Source organism: Haplochromis burtoni, unplaced genomic scaffold (assembly GCF_018398535.1).
Source record: "Haplochromis burtoni strain Fernald_Lab_line unplaced genomic scaffold, NCSU_Asbu1 Contig_387, whole genome shotgun sequence".
Classification (NCBI taxonomy): domain Eukaryota; kingdom Metazoa; phylum Chordata; class Actinopteri; order Cichliformes; family Cichlidae; genus Haplochromis; species Haplochromis burtoni.
The window spans coordinates 263,051-281,889 of record NW_024582748.1 but is presented as its reverse complement, the minus strand read 5'-3'; the positions used below and the strand labels follow the sequence as shown (position 1 = coordinate 281,889).

At 49.1% G+C, this 18,839-nt stretch overlaps 3 protein-coding genes across 4 annotated transcripts in view; 1 reads left to right on the top strand and 2 right to left on the bottom strand.

Annotated features, from left to right (window-relative positions):
* The window catches only part of LOC102294518 (wiskott-Aldrich syndrome protein family member 3), a gene marked incomplete in the record, with an annotated part of 8,748 nt that extends 3,409 nt beyond the window's left edge, over positions 1–5,339 (bottom strand). Inside the window, 5 exon segments of the mRNA XM_014340773.2 lie at positions 1–102; positions 206–359; positions 448–582; positions 1,368–1,507; positions 4,635–5,339. Coding sequence (XP_014196259.1) covers positions 1–102; positions 206–359; positions 448–582; positions 1,368–1,500 — 524 coding nt within the window.
* An 86-nt stretch (positions 5,340–5,425) lies between these two features.
* On the bottom strand, positions 5,426–9,233 carry LOC102294820 (opsin-5). The gene is made up of 6 exons (XM_005944452.3): positions 8,820–9,233; positions 7,036–7,241; positions 6,863–6,962; positions 6,674–6,778; positions 6,227–6,450; positions 5,426–6,149 (listed from the first exon to the last, which is right to left on the bottom strand). The coding sequence occupies exons 1-6, from the start codon at positions 9,118–9,120 to the stop codon at positions 5,670–5,672; spliced, it is 1,416 nt and encodes a 471-aa protein (XP_005944514.1). The 5' UTR covers positions 9,121–9,233; the 3' UTR covers positions 5,426–5,669.
* Positions 9,234–10,028: 795 nt separating this feature from the next.
* LOC102295114 (serum response factor) lies at positions 10,029–13,738 on the top strand. Of its 2 annotated transcripts, none has more exons than XM_005944454.3 (8): positions 10,029–10,907; positions 11,443–11,712; positions 11,880–11,988; positions 12,179–12,340; positions 12,440–12,547; positions 12,622–12,804; positions 12,876–12,955; positions 13,263–13,738. In XM_005944454.3, the coding sequence occupies exons 1-8, from the start codon at positions 10,476–10,478 to the stop codon at positions 13,344–13,346; spliced, it is 1,428 nt and encodes a 475-aa protein (XP_005944516.1). In that variant the 5' UTR covers positions 10,029–10,475; the 3' UTR covers positions 13,347–13,738. The 2 variants fall into 2 exon arrangements, with proteins under 2 accessions (XP_005944516.1, XP_005944515.1); XM_005944453.3 differs by having other exon boundaries at positions 11,796–11,988.
* The last annotated feature ends 5,101 nt before the right edge of the window (positions 13,739–18,839 follow it).

Below are 18,839 nucleotides of genomic sequence, written 5' to 3'. Positions count from 1 at the left end.
TCCTTGCGTTTGTTCTCGGTGGCCTGCAGCATCTTTTCCTTCCACAGGTTGAAGAAGTACGATGGGTCAGTGTAGAACTTCAGACCAGCCTTCTTGTCGTCCCTGCAGACACAACAACAAAAACTCTGAGTTTAAATTACCTGCAAGTAATTTAAACTCTTCTGCCTACAACCTGCAGGACATTGTGGGCGGAGTTTAAACTAACCTGTAGGCTGTCAGGATGTTGAGGGGTGGTGGCTTGTCACAGCGTTGGTACATCTCCAGCGCTGGATTAGGGATGGAGCTCCGTGACACCACCTGCTGGTCCTGAATGGTACTGCTTCTAAAAGCTTTCCGCATATTGATGTCCTGCAGCGAGACTGGAAGCACACGGAAGAGATACAGACTCTATAAACAGGTGGAGGCGCTGGATGGTCACATGATCTGAGGGCAGTGATTCTCACCAACCTTCCTCCACGGTGGAATCCAGCTGAGTGACCTTCACAGCCAGCAGGTCCACTCTCTCCTGCAGGCTGTTCATTCTCAGGTAGAAGCTGTTAGCCTCCATGAACAGCTCGCCAAAAATGTCCTCCGCATGGCGACCTGCATGCCATCATCAGGAAGTAAGACATGTTATTACTACGCTGTGGACCGAGTGAGCTCACACAGACTTCCATCCACAGAAAACGACCCTAAAGGTCAACTCTAACGAGCGACCAGGAGCTGTTCCTGCACCCATGCTCCCGTTAAGCAGAGCCACTCATAGCGATTACGGCTTTGATTTTAATCTGATTTTATGAAGTTGAGCTCAGTTTTCCGGGAACACAAACATTCACCACGAGCTTCTGTCAGTGACAGGATGAATGTGTACACCTGCACACAGGTAACGCTCACACACAACTGACAGTCAAGCTTTTGAGAGGAAGTGTTTGTGTGTGTTTGGACTCCCACACCTGGGCTGTAGGCGGAGCTTCACTCCACGTGTTTTTAGCATGTGATGAGAGCGATTCCTGCTTCAGTATGACCACAAAAATAAACTTCCTGTTTTATTCAGTCAGACTGAGACCAGAGGAGTCCTCTCCTACTGGGTCTCAGAGATCTACTGCCATCTTTATTTACAGTCTGTGATACTGGGTTCTCTGTTTTTACCTGGCTGCACTAAGCTGATTGGTTAGCTGTGGCTTAGGCTACTAACAGAAGCAAAATGAACAGAAAAGGTTTGAGCATCGAGGGTGTCTCACTGCAGGAATGATCTCATCACATGATTTGCATTGAATAAACTTTATTAAACTGTAAATGCAGAGTGCATGGAGGTTAGCTGAAGCATCGGAAACCTTCAGCTCGTCCCCTCATCGAGAACCAGAGTTACAACGATAACCGAAACTTACTGAGTCCTCCCAGCTGTTTGATGACCGCAGCCAGCGTGCTGTTGGTGACGCACTCCAGCTCACTGGCGACCCCATCAGGCAGAGAGCCGCGGCACAGGTACCGAGGCTCGATGATTCGCTTCACCAGCGGCATGGCTCACCTGGAGACAGAGAGACGGATCACTTCCTATTTCTCTCTCATTTAAACGCTGATACTCCTTTGAAAAACTAGTTCATGCATTTATTACTTCCAGGCTGGACGACTGTAATTCATTATTATCTGGAAGTCCTAAAAACTCCCTGAAAAGCCTTCAGTTAATCCAAAACGCTGCAGCAAGAGTCCTGACAGGGACTAGAAAGAGAGAGCAGATTTCTCCTGTTTTGGCTTCTCTTCATTGGCTTAAATAATCAGGCTCCATCTTATCTTAATGACCTTGTAGTACCATATCACCCTATTAGAGCACTTCGCTCTCGCTCTGCAGGCCTACTTGTTGTTCCTAGAGTATTTAAAAGTAGAATGGGAGGCAGAGCCTTCAGTTTTCAGGCCCCTCTTCTGTGGAACCAGCTTCCAGTTTGGATTCAGGAGACAGACACTATCTCTACTTTCAAGATTAGGCTTCAAACTTTCCTTTTTGCTAAAGCATATAGTTAGGGCTGGACCAGGTGACCCTGAATCCTCCCTTAGTTATGCTGCAATAGACGTAGGCTGCCGGGGGATTCCCATGATGCACTGGGTGTTTCTTCTTCACTCACTATGTGTTAACAGACCTCTCTGCATTGAATCATACTTGTTATTAACCTCTGTCTCTCTTCCACAGCATGTCTTTATCCTGTCTTCCTTCTCTCACCCCAACTGGTCGCATGTTTACATGTTGACACAGTTTCTTCCTCCAGGTCGTCAGACTCCTGAACACTCAGTGACTGGAATGACACACACACACCTTCGCACATGTTACTACCAAGCACTTATCTGCAGTATCTCACACACACGCATCTATAGACACCAAGTTACTTTTTGCACAACGATCAGTATTTTGCACATTTCTTGTCTTGTATCTGTCTCGTCTCGTTTTGTTGCACTTTAAGTCCTGTGTTCATCAGTTATATGTCATATGTAACACCAGGGTGTCGGAGGAACACTGTCTCGTTTCACTCTGCACTGTACCACTGCACATGGTTGGAATGACAATAAAAGCCACTTGACTTGACTTTAACAGTTCCTCTTAGGATTCAACATCATTTAAGATAAATCACAACAGCACAGCCTCAAAAACCGTTTGATGCTTCCAACCAAAACAACACAAAACACATATGAGGTACACATAAGGTAACAAACACAGGGCGCCGTACGATTGTGGGGTTTTACTATGAGTCTTTACAGTATGAAGCAGCTTGAGGTGACTATTGTTAGGATTTAATGCTCTATAAATAAAATGAATTCAATCAACTTCAGACTCTGCTGATAAATACTGATCAAAACTATGAGATCAGATCAAATCAGTGAGTTCCTACTAAAGCTGGGCAACCACTGCGATTTTTTCAGTCACGTTATTCAGCTCCTGCTCAAACTGTACGATTGACTCGCAGAGGTTAGAAGTTCATAGGTCACGATGCAGGTCTCACACTATACGGCCCGATGCTCTGATGTGACCTGAGTGCTCACACTGTGCGTCCATAACATGAAGGTAATCTGTCGCTCGCTCCCCCTCTCTGTCTCTCACTCACACAGACACACCACCACCATCAGCTTTGCCAAATTGCTAATGAAAAACATGATCAGGCAGCTGTGATTGAGCAGCAACGTAAATCCAACTATTTTCACGGTTGTTGTGGTCGTGATGATTTTGTGAGGCCACATGGAAAAGGCTCGGATGAGCGAAAGTTCTACAAGTGCCTCCATCGCTTGTGTCCAGATCACACGCTGCACTGCTGTGCTTCTCCGTCTTTTTCACCGACGTTTATGTGTTTGCGCATGTGCAGTGTGAGAAGCTGCAGTGACACCCTCACGACGGTCGTGAGGTGATGATTGGGAGCTGGTCATGAGGTGTTAATCGCGTCTCGTTAACCCACGTATACTACACGACGCACGATGAAGGCCAAAATCGGGCCGATCACCAAAACGGTCGCACGACTCAAAAATCGGCTCAAAATGGGCCAAAAATCGCAGAGTGTGAGCCCAGCTAGTACAGCAGCTCCTCTCATGTACAACAACAGTTGATTACAGTCATGCACCATGACATCACTGCCTGACCTCTGACCCCCAGCTGTGCTGAGTTCTCACCGGGAAACTGCTCAGATTACACCTTTATCACCCTCATCATCATCCTCAGTAACCGACAGTGATTGATTGGCTGTTGGTCCTCAGTGGTGCAGAGGAATCTATGTGTGTGTGTGTGTGAATGCTATCTCAGAGGCAGCGCCATGGAAACAGCACATTATGCTCTGCTGCCCACAGACAGCACCATGGTTACTGTTGCTAGGAGACAGTGGGAGGTCGTGCATCCCTTCACACAGCCATGAATAGAATGTAATCAGATTACTGTAACCACCATCTGCTGTTTCTAAAGCTGTACGATAGATACCTGTTAATCAGTGACAGTCAATCAGAGTCCTTCCTGGATTGTCTGTTACTACAGACTGATGTCATTTAACTGCTCCAACAGCACAAACACAGTCCAGAGGTCCAGTTCAGGTGAAGCTATCTGTCAGTCAGAGAGGCCACGCCCCTAATGATGCAAACTTGAAGCTTTAATTTTAACAGTTGAGTTATAAAAACATCCTCGTGTGTGTGTGTGTGTGTGTGTGTGTGTGTGTGTGTGTGTGTGTGTGTGTGTGTGTGTGTGTGTGTGTGTGCGCGGTTCCTCCAGCCTCGAGTCTGGACTACACTTCCCAGGAGTCCACTCAGGTGAGAGTGATGTCAATTTCATCATCAGCTGATCTACTCCAGAACTCCTGTCGGAGAACCACGTGACCCACAGAACCCCCTGCTGTCTGCAGATATCTCAAGACTTATGACGTCATGTCTCACAGGTGCACTTGCAGCAACGCGCACACTTGCAGAAATGAGTGCGTGACCAAATGCAGTGTGTGTGTGCTGATCAATAGCCGATGACGTCAGGGTCGGATATAATCACCATCATCTTCCTCAAAAACAGACGGTGTTTGATTGGCTCCTATCGTCAGTAGCGTGGATAGTGTGTTTGTGTGTGCGTGTCAGAGAGACCCTCACCCACGCGGATCGATCATAGTAACGCTTTCGAACCGATAGGACGGATCGATCAGACTCACCGGGCTCTGGCGGTTCCACTCCGGTTCGTTCCACTGAAGCTGCCTCGTCACAGAGCAGCGCGCGGCGGACTCCTCATCCTCCTCCGACCGGGATGAAGGCTGGAGAGGCGGGGGCGGGGCTGGACCCGGCTTCTGTCCGCAGTCACGGAGCTGCAGCGCCGCCTGCTGACTGCACGCTGTGACACGTTTACCACAAATCCGCGTGAACGTGCACACCTGCGCACGGAGGTAACGAGCTTGTGTGTGTGTGTTTGATTTTTGCTGCAGACTCACACTGAAGCGCTGGACTGTGATTAGCGGTCAGACTGAGGCTGATCATGTGACAGCCTCATCTCGGCCCCTCCCACACAGCCTTAATTGGTCAATTCATTCTGACCAGCAGTCGGTTTAGGGAGACGTGTGTCCGAACTCTGAGTGCTCTTTGACTCCACAGGAAGCATACCCACCCACACCCGCCTACCATCATCCAGCAGGTATGCAGCTGCGCTGTGTGAGCTCATGCGCCTGTGAGTCTCCATCAGAGGAGCCGTAGATGATCGCATCGCTTTGTCCTCCACCTTTGGCGGCTCTCTGAGCTGAACTCTCCCCTCCTTCAGCTCAGAGACCCTCAGCCTCTGTGAGAGCAGCTTTCTGCTCCCGTCATCACACTACTCCACCCCATTGAGACGACTCCAGCTGGAGACCCACGCTCCACAGGATTCAAGCCTCAAATCATTTCCTGCGTGTCCTCTACGACTTCCTGTCCAGTGCCTGGACAGAGAACGGCCAACATTCAAAAAACGACACTTTTGTTTGCTCCTAAAAAACTTTATTGAAACATGTGACTCAATCAAATTCACACTGAGTGGTTATCAAAACTGAGACTTTATATAAAACATCATCAGGGTTTTATGGGCTCTTCCTCTCCTCGTGGTCACACACAGGTGTCTAACGCTAACCTCCACTCCTCGCTCACCAAACAGAACGGTGTGAGCACTCGATGGGGCGGAGTCTCTATAGACCAGACTTAATGAGGATCGATATTTCAGTCGTCCATCAGAGTCTCTCACATTCAAAGCCAGAACTGGTCTCAGAGGGGCGGGGCATGTCGATGTAGAACACCTCCTTGTTGACGGGTGGTGGTGTGGATGGCGGACTCACTGCCCCCGAGTCCTGGGTCATGGCCTCGTGGGGATGGTTCACTAACGAGTACTTCTTTTCAGGCCGGTTCAGATTAACTTTGAATCTGGCCCCGCCTCCTGTGGCAAGACGACCGTCAACCTTGGGTTTGAAACGCTTCAGCTTGACGGTGTCTTTGGCGTCACGCGTGCACGGCAGCAGGACCGCCACGTCTTTGCGGAATTTGGAGCTGAGACCAAAGTAGATGAGCGGGTTGTAGAAACTGGCAGATTTGGCAAAGAGGCGGGTGAAGATGCTGGTGAGGTTGGGCACGTGGAAACCCCAGGCGGACCACATGGACACCACGGCGTACGGCGACCAGGCCAGGATAAAGGCTGTGCAGATCACTATGGAAACCTGCAGAGACAGAGAAAGTGATCGAACTTCCCGAATGGCACTCTGGTGGGCAGGAGATGACAGCGACAAACACTCACGACGGTCACGTCTCTCTCGATCTTCCGCTGGCGGTCGGTCAGGTCTCCCTCGGCCGACAGCGAGTTGCCTCGCTTCACCGTGTTGATGATGGACACGTAGCAGAACAGCATGACGAGCACGGGGATGAAGAAGCAGCACACAAAGATGGAGACGATGTAGGACTTGTAGACGCTCGAGTAGTTTGCCTTGGCCCAGTCAATCTCACAGGTTCCATAGCCGCGATCTGCACAGACGACAGACACTGTCACTAAAGGAAGGCTTTCCACTGCTCACTTCCTGTTCTATAAGGGCGCAGCGGACCCCTGACAGACCAATCAGCACGCGGCAGCAGGACACTGGTGTTTTATGGTCCCTGCTTTATCTGAGCCTCATTCACTCTAACGCCCTGGAGAGACCTGCAGCCACTTCCTGTACTGTGAGGGGGTCAGGGGTCAGGGTATTCTTGCCTGTGTAGCTGCCCCAGCCGAGCAGTGGCGCCCCGGACCAGAATCCAGCTGCGATCCAGATGAGCGACAGACACACGAACACACTGGTCCTGGTGATGTAATGCGCTGAAACACACACACTCACTCAGGTAACATGGTAATAACATGTTAACACTATGATGGTGAACACCTGATGGGCGGACCTCTGACCTCGGCTTGGGTGGCATCCTTTGATGTAGCGTGTGATGCTGATCACGGTCAGCGTGTAGATGCTGCTCAGACCGAACACCAGCGTGAAGAACCCGTCCACCTGCGTGAGAACACGTCACAGGTGAGCCCGTCACGTCCCACCACAGGCTGAGCCTGAGCTGGGACGTCAGTACCTGGCAGGTCCAGATGGAGGAGATGAGGTAGCCGCTGTCCTGGAAGACGTTGAAGATCTCGATGATTCCTCTGGAGTATCCGAACACGGAGATGCTGGCGTCTGAGACGGCGAGGTTATAGGTCAGGTAGTCGGTGGGCAGCAGCGAGGCTCTCTGCCTGTAGAGGACGAAGAGGACGATGCTGTTCCCGAACCAGGACATCCATCCTGGAAACACACAGGTGCATACAGGTACTTCAGTGTGTACAGTAAGTACACAGTGTACACACAGTACTACACAGGAGCAGCTGAGGGTAATCCAGCAGGTCACTACTAAGAACACTTAAAGTGCAGCTGATGTCCAGCAGACAGGTGAGAGCGACACCCGCTCTGTTACCCACAGCCAGAGAAGCTCATCAAAGCTGCTGCAGCTGAGAGCGCTGCTGTGCCCACAGCATGATCAGAGTATTGATCGCTGATCACTGACAGACTGAAGCCAAATAACATCACACAGATGCAGGACACAACGATGACACAGCACACGTGTGAGTCTGTGTGTGTGTATCTGTGTGTGAGTGTGTGTGTCTGTGTGTGTCTGTGTGTGTCTGTGAGTCTGTGTGTGTCTGTGTATGTGTGTGTTGTGGTGTGTGTGTATGTGTTGTGTGTGGTGTGTTTGTGTGTGTGTGTGTGTGTGTCTGTGAGTCTGTGTGTGTCTGTGATGTGTGGTGTGTGTGTGTGTGTGTGTGTGTGTGTGTGTTGTGTGTGAGTGAGTGTGTGTGTGTATCTGTGTGTGTGTGTCTGTGGTCTGTGTGTGTGTGTGTGTGTGTGTGTCTGTGTGTGGTGTGTGTGTGGTCTGTGTGTGTCTGTGTGTGTAGGTGTGTGTGTGTGTGTGTGTGTGTGTGTGTATCTGTGTGTGTGTGTGTGTGGTCTGTGTGTGTGTGTGCTGTGTGTGTGTGTGTGTGTGTGTGTGTGTGTGTTTCTGTGTGTGTGTGTCTGTGTGTGTGTGAGTGTGTGTGTGTGTGTGTGTCTGTGTGTGTGTGTGTGTGTGTGTGTGTGTGTGTATGTGTGTGTCTGTGTGTGTGAGTGTGTATCTGTGTGTCTTGTGTGTGTGTCTGTGTGTGTTGTCTGTGTGTGTCTGTGTGTGTCTGTGTGAGTGTGTGTCTGTGTGCGTGTGGTCTGTGTGTGTGGTCTGTGTGTGTGTGTGTCTGTGAGTTGTGTGGTGGTGTGGTCTGTGTGTGTGTGTGTGTGTGTGTGTGCTGTGTGTGTCTGTGTGTCTTGTGTGAGTCTGTGTGTGTGTGTGTCTGTGTTGTTTGTGTGTGTGTGTGGTGTGTTGTGTGTGTGTGGGCTGTGTGTGTGTGTGTGTGTGTGTGTGTGTGTGTGTGTGTCGTGTGTGTGTCTGTGTGTGTGTGTGTGTGTGTGTGTGTCTGTGTGTGTGTGTCTGTGTGTGTGTGTGTGTCTGTGTGTGTGTGCGAGTCTGTGTGTGTTGTGGTCGTGTGTGTTGTGTGTGTCTGTGTGTGTGTGTGTGTGTGTCGTGTGTGTGTGTGTGTGTGTGTTGTGTGTGTGTGTGTCTGTGTGTGGTCTGTGTGTGTGTGTGTGTGTGTGTGTGTGTGTGTGTGTGTGTGTCTGTGTGTCTGTGTGTCGTGTGTGCTGTGTGTGAGTCTGTGTGTGATGTGTGTGTGTGTGTGTGTGTGTGTCTGTGAGTGTGTGTGTGAGTCTGTGTGTCCGTGTGTGTCTGTGTGTATCTGTGTGTGTGTCTGTTTGTTTTTGTCTGTGTGTCTGATTGTGTATGTGTGCATGCGCGCTCACCCAGCAGCAGTAGGTAGACTCCTATGATGGTCTCCCCCTGGTCAGTCAGGGGGGGATCTCGCCCCCCTCCCAGGATGAAGCTGTGGTTCCTCCAGGGGGGGCTGCCGGCTGCAGCGCCGCTGAGCGACATGTTGCGTGTGGCGTGTAAATGGCGTGTGTTCTGCAAGTACCGCCGGACTCTGCAGCTAATCTGAGGTGAGATTACAGGCTGATCCTGGTTCAGCACTAGTGACTCCAAAGCAGCACCCAGCAGGCCCCAGCTCACTGATTGGCTGAAGGAGTGATGATGTAATAAACTCATTAAAGGATTCAGACTGATCTCTGCTGATGTATTGATCTGACTTCAGTCTGGAAAGTAACTCAGTACGTTTAGTGTACTGTGAAGTACTCCTTTGAGGTACTTTCACTTTAGTACTGAGAAATCTGGACGCTGCATGAAAACAGACATTTCATCACGGGTGACGGGGGCGGAGCCATGAACAGTCTGATGAAATCTGATGGTTTTTATTTCAATTTCTTTTTTCATGTTGTTCTTTTTCATCTTTTATTATTTCCCATGTTTGTGTTTTTTCTTTATAACTTTTCATTTTACTACTCTAGAACATCATTCAGATTTCATGTTGCTGAGGTCACGGGTTGACCCCACAGTCAAAGGTCAAAGTTCAGATGGTTTAGCTCACTCATCTCTCTCATTCTCTGGGCTGGAATTTTATGTATTTGACTCTGAATAGAGAGCACCATCATGAGGACCTGAGCGCTCTCACGGGGCGTTGCATGTTATTGGGATGTTTGGTTTAGGTTGCTGAGCATGTTCTTTCAGTGTTTCCTGCCGTGGAGCAGGTCATTCCTCCATGTTCCTCGTGTCATATATAAAAGCAGGTGTAACGCTGCGACCCGACACTCGAATCTAATCTATGAAATCTTTTCACTTTTTTATTTGTGTTATTGATTATTGTCATATTGGCACAGCTGGGCTTCCACAGTAGTCCTCTTATCTCCACGTGCTGCAGCTGTTCAGGCTGGAGGTGTGCAGGAAGAAGGATGCCCATATAAGGAGAGGCGGGGCCATAAAAGGAAACGCGTTCTTTATATGGAGAAAGGTGTCCCGGTCGTACAGCCCAGAACTGCGTATCATTGCGCACAAGCTTCGGTAAGTTCGCACCTGTCCGCACCAGACCATAAAGACTCCCTACCCCGACACTTCCGGTGAGAGGTAAGGCGATTCCGAGCCGCGGGGTGGCTGCAGTGGCTGTGAAGTGCTGGACTACCTGTCAGAGCGGACGGATATCTGCGGAAGCTGCCCGTCATTTCCTTATGTGGAGCGGAGTGATCCGTGGGGGGCCGGGCCTCGCTGCTCTGTGAAAACAACTTCACAACTTTTTCTAATTTCTGATCGATCCGGATCGATTTCCTGCGGAAAGTGTGCCCGGCGGCTTCCCCTCACGGCCCGCGGGCTCCCGGAGCTTTCTAACTGACTCACCGGGCGACCTGTCGCTGAAGAGCCGTTGAGCGCTTAGCCTAGCCCCGTTAGCCACGCAGCTAGCGGTGCGGCTAGTCGACCCCGACCCGGCGCGGAGCTCCGAGCCCCGCCGAGGGTCTCTCCGGCGCATCCGGAGGATCCATCTTTCGGGCCCGCTGGGAGGGACGCTGATAAGGATGCTGGCGGGCAGCGGGGCCGAGATGGGCTCCAGAACCTTACCTGGACGCATGAGCAGCACAGACACAGCCGGACCGGACCCGGCCCGTGAGACTGGCGAGGGGGTGCCGGAGGACCGGGACTACAGCGCCGAGGGGGCGTTCAGCGGCTCCGACCAGGACTCGGACTCCGCGGAGGACGATGACACGGGGGGCCTGGGTGGGGACCGGAGGGGCGTGAAGCGGGAGAGGAGCGAGCGGGAGGTCGGGCATCAGGCGGCGCAGAGCTCCGGAGGCCTCAGCGGGGCGTACAGTGGTCTGAGGCCCGGGGCGGCGGGGGTGAAGCCCGGCAAGAAGACCCGAGGCAGGGTGAAGATCAAGATGGAGTTCATAGACAACAAGCTGCGGAGGTACACCACCTTCAGCAAGAGGAAGACCGGCATCATGAAGAAGGTGAGAGGCAGCAGGGGTCAGAGGTCAGCTGTGGGTTTACTCTGACATTGAAATTTTCACGTTTCGTCTCAATCTAAGCTTCTAAAATCCAAAAGTATATGAAAGCTTCACCTGCCACAGAGCACAGGTGTATCATCACCCTGTTCTCACCTGCAGAGCTTCACCTGGAGGCTCGGGAGCAGGTGGAGGCTAAAAAGGGTGACGTTGTACCAGCTCAGGTCTGCAGGTGTGTCTGAGCGTTCAGTAAGGTTCTTTAGGAGCGTCTCACCTGTAGACAGGTGAAGTTTGGCTGGAGCCAGCAGGGTGCAGCAGGTAGAATCAGTCAATAAAAAGCAAAGTAGAATACAGTAGAGCTCAGTGAGTAAAACCCAATAAATACAGATAAACCACTGTCTCTGCTTTCAGCTCAGTTTATCTGACAGGTGAGGTTAGTGGTACAGCATCAGTCAGCTGTTCACTCCAGGAACTGCACCATGTCTGCAGGTGTGTTTAGACCGATAGCGTGTTCACCTGTTGTACCTGCTCCCCCACCCAGGCGTACGAGCTGTCCACGCTCACAGGTACGCAGGTGTTGCTGCTTGTTGCCAGCGAGACGGGCCATGTGTACACCTTCGCCACGAGGAAGCTGCAGCCGATGATCACGTCAGAGACGGGGAAAGCTCTGATCCAGACCTGCCTGAACTCACCAGACTCGCCGCCGCGCTCCGACCCCTCCTCCGACCAGAGGATGAGCGCCACGGGCTTCGAGGAGACCGACCTCAGCTATCAGGTGTCAGAAGCTGACGGCTGCTCCGAGGCTGCCAAGGTAGCGTCCAGGTGCTGTTACTTTAATGTCGGGATCAGCGCTTTTAGCCCCGCTCCTTAAATACAGATGTCGTGTGTCTGCAGGATCTGGTCAAACCGGCCTTCAGCCTGGCCAGCTCCTCCTCCTCCTCCACATCCTGCTCCTCTTCATCCTCAGTGTCCCTGCAGGTGCAGACCAGCGCCCCCACCTGGCAGCCGCCGTCCTCGACTGCCAATGGGACGCTGCTGAAGACATCAGCCGGGGTGGTGCTTCCTGGAGGCTTTACCTTGATGTCAGGTAGGTGGGCGGAGTCAACTGCTGACACAAGGCTCGTGTTTGTGTTGTTTCTTAGCTGGCAGGTAAAAGTAAACATTTCAATGGCCACCAGAGCACCTGCTGGTCTTTCACCTGTCCACACACTTTTGGCTTTCCTGCTGCTTTTATTCAGCTAATCTGTCTCTGGACCCACCCCTTCACCTGTCTGCAGGTGGCTCGCTGCCTCCGGGCGCACACATCCCCCTCGGCCAGCTGCAGGGCCAGTCTTTGGCCATCCAGGGCCCCGTGGCCCCAGGCCCCACCTCCACGCTGCATGCTCCACCCACACAGCCAGCTACGTTGCTGCGGCTTCCTGCCACCGTGTCGTTGTCAGGTCAGCACACTGCTACGCCGTCCTCCTGTCAATCGGTGCGTTTTCCTTAGCTTGCCTGCCAACAGGTGAATGTTAGCTCCGCCTTCTTTGTGTCATCAGGGCCTGGAGTCTCTCAGCAGCTACAGACAATCCAAGTACAGACCAGCAGCCAGCAGGCAACCGCCAATCACAGCAGCTCTGACATGCAGAGCCCCGCCTCCTCCACAGGTATGAACACAAAGACACGTTCTGTAACAGGTTAACATAGCACCGCCAACCTGACCATCTTCCTCTCTCTGCAGCAAGTCTTCCCGTCTCCATCGTCTCCTCCCCTTCCTCCTCCTCTTCCTCGGTAGCAGGTCACATGATGTACCCAGGCAGTCACACGGTGATGTATGCCGCACCAACGCCCTCGCTGGGTGACGGCAGCCTCACAGTCCTCAACACCTTCTCTCCAGCAGGCCACACCCAGTCACATGACCCAGGTGACCGACTGTTAATATTTGCTGAAATGAAAACGTTTTCAGAAAAACCACAAACTCTTTTCTTCTTTCAGCCGCCGTGCCGCAGGTCTTCCTCACCTCTCTTCCTCCAGGCACTACTCAGATCCCAGTTTCTGCAGTCCAGCTGCACCCGGTACCACAACACGCTAACTGCACGCCAACTGCACATGACACATTAATGACACGTTCACGCACATCCCTGCAGGCGGCCGTTAACATAGAGCCAAGTCAGTTTTACTTGTAAAGCATGTTTAAAAGACATCGAGTGTCGGCAGCGTGCTGAACAGGGAGACAATGTAACCAAACACGAGATAAACGAGGTCAAAAGATTACAAAACATTTATGTACACACAAGTATGTGAATGTTTGTAAACATGGCTGCGCTCACTGCAGTGACACTTTGTTTGTTTGTTTGTTTGTTTGTTTGTTTGTTTGTTTAGATGGTCATCAGTCAACAGAGCAGCAACAACCTGACCGAGCTGCAGGTCGTCAGTCTGGACGTCCACCAATCAAAAGACGACTGAGATGAACGCAGATGATTCGTTTCCTTCTTTGTTGCGACGGTTTGATGGACTTCCTGTTTACGTGTTTGTGTTGATCATGTAAACAAAAACATGTCGTCATCAGTTGGTACTTCCTGGAATGCCGACCCGATGTCCAGGTCAATGTAGTGATGATGTCACTCTGCCAGGCGTCTTTCATTTGAGATGAAGAAAGTGCCAAAAGTGTGCGGACGCTCGTTTGTGTGGCGGTGTTGCGCGCGGTGACACATGGACAGCAGGAACACCAGGAGCATCACTTCCTGTATGGACCTTTCAAAGTAAAACCTGGATGTGTATTCTCTGAACGTTCATCTTTGATTTGAAGAAATGTGAAAATGATTTCAGTTGTTATTAAAATGTTTCATGTGAACGCCTGAGGATTAATAATCATTTCGTTCTATGGTGCGCTGACCCTCCAACAGACAGACACGACCAAGACGGCACACGAAGAAGAAGCAATGACGGGCGGGTAAGAGTGAGAGCAGTTAAGAAAGTGCTTCTGCTCAAATTTATAGTTTTTACACAACCAACCAATCATATTCACCCGTCAGCGGTGAAAGGATGAGGTCACATGGGGGCGGGGTGGACTTTGAAGTTTGTGAAAGAAGCAATGTGGGAGTTCTTACCACAGGTGCATCCAGGATGCCGCCAGTATTTGTAAGCTAGTTTGCATTTAGCAGTGATTGGTGGACGACTGTCAGCTGACCTGGAACCTGCACAATGACATGAGTTCAGCAAAGCCAGGATTGTCTTATCCTGACATCATCATCAGGAGCAGCGGCCTGCACTACCATGTATCCAGCTACCCTCCACTCTGTACCACAAAGGTGTTTCCCTTCTCACCGGGGTAAGTCGCCATGGTAACCCATGTTGCGAACAGGTTAGGTTCGAGGAAGGCCTGAGGTCTGTTTCGCTGATGAGCAGCATCGATTATAACACAGCTTTACTGGCAGCACACAGATTTGCAGCAGTGTTATTGTTCTGTGCACACTAACATCTGATCCTGCTGCACAGACTGAGCCCAGGTTTGACTTCAGCAGTGAGTCTGCAGCTCGAGTGTTTCCTCACACTCGTCTCCAGCAGCTCAGACTGAACCTGCACCAGCATGCTGATCTCTTTCACACTCCTGCACACACCTGAAGACCTGTTCAGTCACTTGGAGATATGAGAGAAAGTTTTGATGCCTTCTCACTAGGGCTGCCACGATTACGTCGACTATCAAAATCGTCGACGACTGATTTAATAGTCGACGCGTCGTTTGAAGCTTTGTAAGATCCCAAAAGACGCAGGAATAATAGCAGGATTTAAGAGTGTAATAACGGACTGAAACAGAAGATGGCAGCACTGCATGTACAAGGATGCCAGCTGCCGTTAAACCCCGAAGAAGAAGAAGCTGTGTCCCAGAATTCATAGCGCAGCCCAGCTCAGTTTCCAACAATGGCGGCAGCTAGTTAGTTTTAATATTACTCTTATTATTCTTTCTGGGTCACAAAATAAACGTTTAACATATTTTCAGGCGAGAATGTAGCTGTGTAAACCTCAAATATCTGCTCAGTTTATCAGGACACCGCATATTTTCAAAAGCGCTCCGACGTTTTCGGAGACGTCTGTTACCCACTAGCTCGATAGCTAGCCGGGGGCTAGGTCACTAGAGCCGTGAGAACACCGGACTCCCGGCAAATCGTTTTCAAACCCACCGCCGTCTTTCGCTACTCAGGTTAAACATGATATATGAGTCACTTAGATAACTTAAAAATGTTATTGTTTGGCTTTTTTCAGTATTTTATTTGTTCCTGAGTAAATCGGTTTGGCTGAGATTAAAGTTATAGTTTTTACACAGCTGAATAAACGTCAAGCAGACAGCTGATTATCAGAAGTGTGAGATGCTCGAGAATTTACTCCGGTGTCCTGTTATATTTTAGATAGCAAGGAGTTTATTAAACTTCACCGAAACAATCTGCAAACTTCATTAAAATTTAATAAACTATCATCTTGTCTTTATTTTTAGTTAGCACATACCTTAAACACTTAAAGCTGTAAGCTAATGATAGTTATATAAGAGCAGATGCTGCTGGTGCAATAAGCTGTACGTTTTACGTCCAATGGGTGGCTGTGGAGGCCTGGTGCACTCCATCACTCTCCTTGGTCAAACAGCCTTGACACAGCCTGGAGGTGAGTTTGGGCTCATTGTCCTGGTGAAAAACAAATGATGGGATGGCATGTCGCTGCAGGATGCCCCGCCCTCATCACACCTCCTCCTCCATGCTTCACAGTGGGAACCATGCATGTAGAGACCATCACGTGCAGCTGGTGGAACCAAAGATCTCAGATGTGGACTCATCAGACCAAAGCACAGATGGTCTAATGTCCACTCCTTGTGTTTTTTGGTCCAAACAAATCTTTCTGCTTGTTGCTTTCCTTAGTTGTGGTTTTCTCAGCAGCTATTTGACCATAAAGGCCTGATTCACACAGTCTCCTCTGAACATGTAGAGATGTGTCTGCTACTGGAGCTCTGTGTGGCATCTATCTGGGCTCTGATCTGAGCTGCTGTTAACTTGTGATTTCTGAGGCTGGTGACTCGGATGAATGTATCCTCAGCAGCAGAGGGACTCTGGTCTTCCTTTCCTGGGGCGTCCTCATGTGAGACAGTTTCATCGTAGTCTTGATGGTTTCTGTGACTGCACTTGGGGACACATTCAAAGTTTTAGCATTTTCCAGACTGACTGACCTTCAGTTCTTAAAGTAATGATGGACTGTTGTTTCTCTTTACTTAGCTGATTGGTTCTCCATAATATGAATTCTAACATGTTGTCAAATAGGCTGTCAGCTGTACCAACCTGACTGCTTGCAAACACAACTGATGGTCCCACTCCACCAGTGAACCCTGACAGGCACACCTGTGAGGTGAAACCATTTCAGGTTACATCAGAAGCTCACTGAGAGAAGGCCAAGGGTTTCAGCGCTGTCAACAAAGAAGGGTGGAAGCTAAAATACAGTGGCTTGCAAAAGTATTCGGCCCCCTTGAACTTTCCACATTTTGTCACATTACAGCCACAAACATGAATCAATGTTATTGGAATTCCACGTGAAAGACCAACACAAAGTGGTGCACACGTGAGAAGTGGAACGAAAATCATACATGATTCCAAACATTTTTTACAAATAAATAACTGAACAGTGGGGTGTGTGTAATTATTCAGCCTTTATTCTGACTTTGATATTAGATAAAATGAATATTGATAAAGTTTACCTTTATGTACAGAATCTGAATATCGCAAAATATTCTAAAAAATTGCAATAATATCGTATCGTGGGATGTATGGTGATTCCCACCTCTAATGTCAAGTGTTCTACTGAACGTTCAAGGATGATAAAACATAATGTGATTATCCGGGCCGCGTCACCGGGTCCTCAGCAGAGGAGCCCAGACCTCGCTCTCCCCGCCCACCTCCTCCAGCTTGTCCGGGGGAACACCGAGGCGTTCCCAGGCCAGCGTGTCCTGGGTCTGCCCCGGGGCCTCCTTAACCGTGGGACATGCCCGAACACCTCACCCTGGAGGCGTTTAATTTGTATGTCAGCCAAATTAAAAACAGTAAGTTACCATAAATTGTTTTTTAATTTAGAACTTTGTTAGTGTCAGTGGAGAAACATTTAGAGTTGCTCACTCAGAAAAGTCCAGTTCTTAGTACTGTGTACTCAGTGAATACTTTCTCCTAACCTAGTCACCTTAAGTACATTTTTATTTTTTTGAGGCAACAAATTTGCATAATTTTTTGAAGTTCTGACAACAAATGAGATTGTTCAATCAGTACTTTTACTGCAGTATTGTCAGCACTAGTGCGTGTACTTCTACTGCAGTACAGAACATCTCTACTTTTGCCTCCTGTGATGCAGGCAGATGGGAAACCTCGGACAATTTAGCAGTTGTAGTTCTTTTAAATAAAGCTGCTTCAGTGTGACCTCACAAACAAATAAACTTTATTTAAACATCCAGATTATCTCGTGTCTTTCCTGATATCGCTCCATATTGTGACAGATGCCAAACTGCTGAAGCCTCACTGATCCACATGTACTGGTCTTGTCCCAGTGTCCTTCAGTTCTGGACAGAGGTTTTTCATACCCTGTCCAGGATTCTCAGAGTGACACTGGCCCCGACCCTCTTCTTGCTCTGTTTGGCATCAGTGGGAATGAGGTGCCTCTAAAAGACGGGAGCCATCATTCACCCTCCAGGTGGAGGGACGCTACCTCTCCCACTCACACACTCGGGGGTTATATGACCTCATGTCATGTCATGCGGGGTCGTTTCCTTGATGCATTTCCAAATCTATACCAATTTTTCAGGTTCATGCACCTCCCTCATGTCAGCTGTGGAAATACAGTGTACAGTGACCTGGGGGGAATGAATGGGATTATTTTGCAGGGACTTTGTTATCTGGGGAAACACTTTATTTATTTTTACACATATACAGTAGATGTGTCTGTGTATTTATTTTCTTTATTTTCCTTTCCCCCCTAAATTCTACAGCCTTAAGTGTACGGACTAATGACCCCAATTGTACAAACTATCCTTCTCTTCTCCTTTTGTTTATATGTATAAAGAAAAAACTCTTAATAAAAAACATTATTTAAAAAACCTAATTTAAACAACAGAGTAACAAAGTTTATAAAGGGGTAAAAATCATCGGAGTATTTGGTGATTTTATACAACAGCAGCATCAGTCCTCAGCTCCTTCCTGTCACCTGGCTGCACAGGTGACCTCTTTCACATTTACCAGACTGTTAGTTTACACTTTTGTGGTTCGTTTATGTTTGATTACGTCATCACCTACAGGCTGCCCAGTGTAGCGGCTGACGTGATGACATCACACCTGTCAGTGTGTCTCAGGGTCCAGTTTAAATCCTTCAAAAACAGAAGAGCGATACAGAAACATTTACCTTTACTCAGGTTTTATGGAAACATATCGTTAGTTTCATCTCTGACAGCATCTGATCAGAATTTGTACTTTTTTTTTATACCAAAACGTGTTATTTGGTTTTACTGACTTTAGTGAGAAAGACTCGCATGCGTTTCCCTCATCGATCAAACTCCACATCTGTAAATGTAAGCTGTCCACTCTCAGGACAGAAACAGAAAGTTTGTTCCTGTCACAACAAGAAAGCTTTAAAAACATGAATATTTGTAATATTTTAATGTCTTATTTAATTATTCAGTGTGTCTGTGTTACTTTCCCCCGTTGAATCTGTATTTCTATCCTGTGTGTTTACAGTTGTACAATGAGATACAGAGCATCTCCAACTCAGTGCAAACGTGTGTGTGTGTGTGTGTGTGTGTGTGTGTGTGTGTGTGTGTGTGTGTGTGTGTGTGTGTGTGTGTGTGTGTGTGTGAGTGTGTGTGTGGGAGGGTGCACAGTTCTGCAGCACTATATTTATATGAACAGTATTAAAGGAAACAAATGTACAAATATACAATCCGGT